The sequence below is a fragment of the Panthera pardus genome, unplaced genomic scaffold (genome assembly GCF_024362965.1).
Source record: "Panthera pardus isolate Hobbes unplaced genomic scaffold, ASM2436296v1 HiC_scaffold_8, whole genome shotgun sequence".
Lineage (NCBI taxonomy): Eukaryota > Metazoa > Chordata > Mammalia > Carnivora > Felidae > Panthera > Panthera pardus.
This window is the reverse complement of record NW_026527013.1, coordinates 39,461,422-39,466,339: the sequence shown is the minus strand read 5'-3', so window position 1 is coordinate 39,466,339 and position 4,918 is coordinate 39,461,422. Positions and strand designations below refer to the sequence as shown.

The 4,918-nt window shown below is 54.8% G+C and overlaps 1 protein-coding gene across 1 annotated transcript; it reads right to left on the bottom strand.

The window, feature by feature from the left end:
• Positions 1–1,482: 1,482 nt before the first annotated feature.
• GPR27 (G protein-coupled receptor 27) lies at positions 1,483–4,086 on the bottom strand. The gene has a single exon (XM_019428442.2). The coding sequence runs from the start codon at positions 3,974–3,976 to the stop codon at positions 2,846–2,848; it is 1,131 nt and encodes a 376-aa protein (XP_019283987.1). The 5' UTR covers positions 3,977–4,086; the 3' UTR covers positions 1,483–2,845.
• Positions 4,087–4,918: the final 832 nt, after the last annotated feature.

The window sequence follows — 4,918 nt, the reverse complement described above, 5'->3', positions numbered from 1 at the left end:
ACTTTTTCTTGATGATGTTTTATTAATTAGCAATCAAAGTACATGTTAATAGATTCATTGATCCAAAAAGCTGCTGAGGTGTGAGGGGCGTTTTGCATCTCTACACCATTCCCCTAGACAGCTCGTTTCTCTGCCTCTCTTTGTTCTTCTGTTTCTTTTACAGTTGACTGTCATTTCTCATTACTCTTCACCTGAACTCTCATTAGGAATCATCCACCTAATCAGAATGAAGCACAACAAAACAGAACCACATAATCGAATGTTTAGACATGCCATCTGAAGCGAATCTCTGAGGGGCACCAGGGTGGCTCAGTCACTTAAGCGTCCCACGCGTGATTTTGGCTCAGGTAATGATCTCACGGTTCGTGGGTTCGATCCCCGGGTTGGGCTCTGCACTGACAGCACGGAGCCTGTGTGGAATGCTCTCTTCCCCTGTCTCTCTCTGCCCCACCTTGACTCATGTTTGCTCGCTCACTCTCTCAAAACAAATACATTTTTTAAAAAATAAAATAATAAAGTAAATCTTTGAACAAAGGCCTGTTGGTATATCTCCAGCCAACCGGTGTGCTTCTTAAAGATGTTCTTTCTTGGATCCAACCTCAACCCCTCCTAATAATCTCTGGACCATGCAAGCACTTCAGGTAATTCTTATGTATATTAAAATTTGAGAATCACGGGTTTATGGATTTTCCTGTTAAAAAACAACCACGAACTCAAATCCATATATAGAGAGCAATCTGAACGGGTTGTCTCAACAGTCAGGTTGCTGCCTAAGGCTGAAGATGTTCAGGGGTCAAATGGTTTGGGCCATGCTCCATGCCAGGTGCTAAATAGTCTACAAATCACATGGGCTTAGTGACTTCTGTTGTTTTGAACTTGGATCCCTGGGAGGCGGAGGAGGGTTAGATGAAGAGCCTGGGCCTGTCTTTCTTTAGGTTAGCTGAGATTTCTGGCAAGTGGCTGTCGGATAATTAACATCTACCTGGTCTCACGACCTGGGGAGGAAGAAGGTAATTGTTACTTGTATTTTCCAACTATGAGACCATCTTCAGACTGTCTTCTGCGGACACAAAAGAATACTGCTGACCGTTTATCAGAGGCAAATTGGCCACACCCTCTTGTTATGACTTATCCCTCTTGCACTGAATACTTAATAGTTCATATTATATACAATATGAACTACAATAAATTTCAACATATTTACTGTGCTCATATTTATTGTTTTTATCAAAATGACCGCTTCGCTCACACTCGTCTTCCGTATGTTTATTAAAAAAAGTTTTAAAGCAATATATACTACTGCGTTCCTTTAAAGAAAAGATGTGCATCTTTTTATCTTGTATCTTAGCTAGACTCCAAATGCCTTAGATATTCTGATGGTCAACTAAAGAGCCATGCACTCACAGGATAATGGAACGAATACCGTATTTAGAAGTGTATCAGTACCAGTCACAGTCTCAAACAACAGCAACAAGAAACCACTCCAGAATGAAAATACTGGTATATTTGTATAATGCAAAGAGAAATACAGATATAAATCCTCAAAACGGAAGGTACATTAATAAAAATGTAGCATTATAAGCAAAAAATATTATACAGTACTTGCAGAATTTAGTCTTTCCGTTTAAGATTACAGTGTGTCTACCAAATATTTAAAAGTATGGTTGTCATTATTAATTTAAAATATCCATCAGATGAACAGCACAGCTTAACCTAGCAAACATTTTAAGGAAATGCTTTGTCTTGTAGAAGTAGAGTTATCATTATATTCCATTCATTGATACCATGAACAAAAGGAGAACAGTTTTCAAAGTGGAAATTAGTTTCATAAGACAGAATAAAACTGGGCATCTCAAAGCACAAGCTGTTTCCATAAACGTATTTTCATTTTTATTGGCAAAAAATACCTAAGCAATTCTGACTTAGTTCTGACTCTGCTTCCCAGAGCCTTCCCAATCCGTGAACCACAATCAGTACAAAAACATGCAATACTGGTTTTTTTTTTTCTCCACACCATCACTGACCAAAACACTTTTACTCTTTTTAAAAGTTACAATTTTACAGAAATGTTTCCACTCAAGATTGGTATAATACAGAGAGCAGTTGTTGCCGCTGATGTGTATTTTTCTAGTAGTATAAAGGAAGGTAGGAAACAAATCTGGTCACTTGTCACTGCTGAAAAAACACTGCCTCTCTACTTTACGCTCCCATTTCTGCTCTTCAAATTCATTACCGATACTGAACAAAGTTTTCAACACTTTCAAAGAACCAGAGCAGCACAACTGACCCCACGGCCGGCAACTCAAGGGGGAACTGACGACAATTTCCCCTCCCCCCTTTCTCCTGCTTCCCACAGAAGACCCTCAAGAAATCAAACTTGTGAAGTCCCCTAGGTTCCTCTACTTCACTGCGAAATGTAATGCCACTTGAGGTTGTCAAAAATAGCTTCTGTAGAAAACTGGCCAAGGTCTTTAGGAAACGTTGCATGAAGAAAATTAGTGTAGGCTTTATTTAAAAAAAAAAAAAAAAAAAAAGGAACACATGGAATAAAAGACGTCAGTACCAGTACAAAGACTCCAAGGCCTATTGTTCAGGATGAAAATATACTTAGTAGGACAAATGCACGGAGCTGGAGGTGGGGCTGGAACATCGAAACCCATCCCTCCCTCCCCCCCCCCCCCCCGCCAAGAAAAAAGTAGTCTGTACAATCCAAGTGCTTAACCACTTTGAGAGTCATTTTGAAGGCAGCTTAGAAAATTAATAAGGGGGCAGAAGAGAGAGAAACGACGTCACTGTCCGAGCCAAAGGGAAAGGCCGGGTGGGGCGTACGAGGCAGGAGAGCCCCTCACAAGCCGATGCCTTTCAAGTCGCAGGGGAGGGTGGCCTGGGTGGTCTGGGGGCTCTGGCAGCAGGGGAACTGGGCCCTGAAGCAGTCCCTCAGCTCCCTGTTGAAGAGGAAGCACACGACAGGGTTGATGCCGGCCTGGGCGAAGGTGAGCCACACGGAGGCCGTCAGGTAGGCCTGGGGGACGGCGCCGGGCCGCACCAAGACCCGCAGGTAACTGGCCACGACGTAGGGCCCCCAGAGGAGCAGGAAGAGCAGCGTGACGGCGTAGAACATCTTGCACAGCCTCTTCTCCGTCTTGAACTCCTCGAGCACGAGGAGGCGGCGCGCGCCGCGGCCGGGCCCCGCCGGCCGGATGCCCACGAGCGCGGGCGGCGTGGGCCCGCGGCCGAAGCCCGCCGTCCAGTTGGCGGCCGCCTGGCCGGTGGCGCCGGGGCCGTGGAAGGTCCAGTCGTGGCTGACGGCGGGCACGAGGCGTGCGGGCCGCATCTTGCGGCGGTCGTGGATGAAGAAGAGCAGGCGGAGGTAGACGAGGTGCGTGGCGCCCACGACCACGGCCAGCAGCAGCAGGAAGCCGAGCGCGCCCGGGGCGCCGTCGGGCCGCTGCTCCAGGGCGCACGGCGCGTCCTCGTCGTCGCCGCCGCCGCCGTCCAGCACCGGCGGGAAGGCCGCGGCCAGCGCCAGCGCCCAGGCGGCGCACACCAGCATGGCGGCGCACGGCCAGCCGGCCAGGCGCTCGGCGTAGAAGCGGTGGTGCGCGATGGCCAGGTAGCGGGTGACGCCCACGCCGAGCAGCAGGAAGGCGGCGTGGAAGCAGAAGAGCGCGGCCAGGAAGGCGAGCAGCTTGCAGCCCAGCGCGCCCGGCGGCGCCCCCGCCGCGGCCGCCGCACGCCGCGCCGCCAGCATGACGGCCGGGAGGCAGGCGAGCGCGCGCAGCCCGTCGGCCAGGCACAGGTCGAGCAGCAGGTAGTACGGGGCGCGGTGCAGGCTGCGCTCCCGCACGATGAGCAGCGCGAACAGCACGTTGCCCGCCAGGCTCACGCACAGCAGCAGGCTCAGCGTGGCCAGCTTGAGGCCCAGGGCGGCCGCCTCGCCGCTGCCGCCGCCGCCCGGCTCGCTAGCGTTCGCCATCGCGGCCTCCCCAGGCCGTGCGCTCCGCTCCGGGGCCGCTCCCGGCCTCGCCGCTCCCCAGGCCCGCCCGGCCCGGGCTCCGCCGCCGCGCGGGCCCCGGGGCGAGCTCCCCGGCCGGCGGAGGCTCAGCCCGCGGCCGGCTGGCCCCTCCCGGGCTCTCCGAGCCGCCGCCGCGCCGCCGCCATCTCAGGAATGATGCGCGCAGGAGGCGACGGCCACTCCCTGCACCTTGGGCGCCGCGGGCTTCACTGCGGACAGGGCCGTGCCGCCGCCCGCAGCCCCCCGCATCCTCCTCCTTCTCCTCCTCCGCCGCCGCCGCGCCTCTTGGCTCTGCCCCCCGCCGGGCCCGCCGCCGCCGCCGCCGCCGCCGCCGCCGCCGCCGCCGCCGCCGCCGCGGAGCCCCCTCCCCTCCGCCGGAGCGCGCAGCGTGGCCGCCGCCGCCAGCCCCGCCGAGGCAGCCCGCGCCGCCCGGGCCGGGCTGGGCTGGGGGGCGCCGCCGCGGGCAGCCGCGGGGCCGGGAGGCGGCCGGGAGGGAGGCAGGGCCCAGGACGCAAGGTGGCGACAAGTCGCGTTTGGCCCCAGGTAACGGGGGTCCGGCGGCGGCGTCTGGCGCCCGCGCTGGGGTCACGGTGGCCGTGCGCAGGGGGGAGGTGGCAAGGGATGGCAGGGTCGGGAGGCCTGGGGGGAGGGGGGGCGGGCAGGAACCTGTGGGTAGAGCCTTCTGCCCACTAGCTAATGATTAACAGTAGTGATCGTCACCGTCGTAATCATGTAGCCGCCGACGTTCAGGTGAGCACCGATGTGGGTGGCAGTGTTCTGGGCAGCTTTTCAAGCGTTATCAACCTGATGTTCCCAGTGACTGCAAAGTTGCTTCTTTTCTTAACCTCACTTAGTACCTGAGGGAGCAGAAGCTTAGGGCTCAAGGGAGTTGCGAGCCAGTAA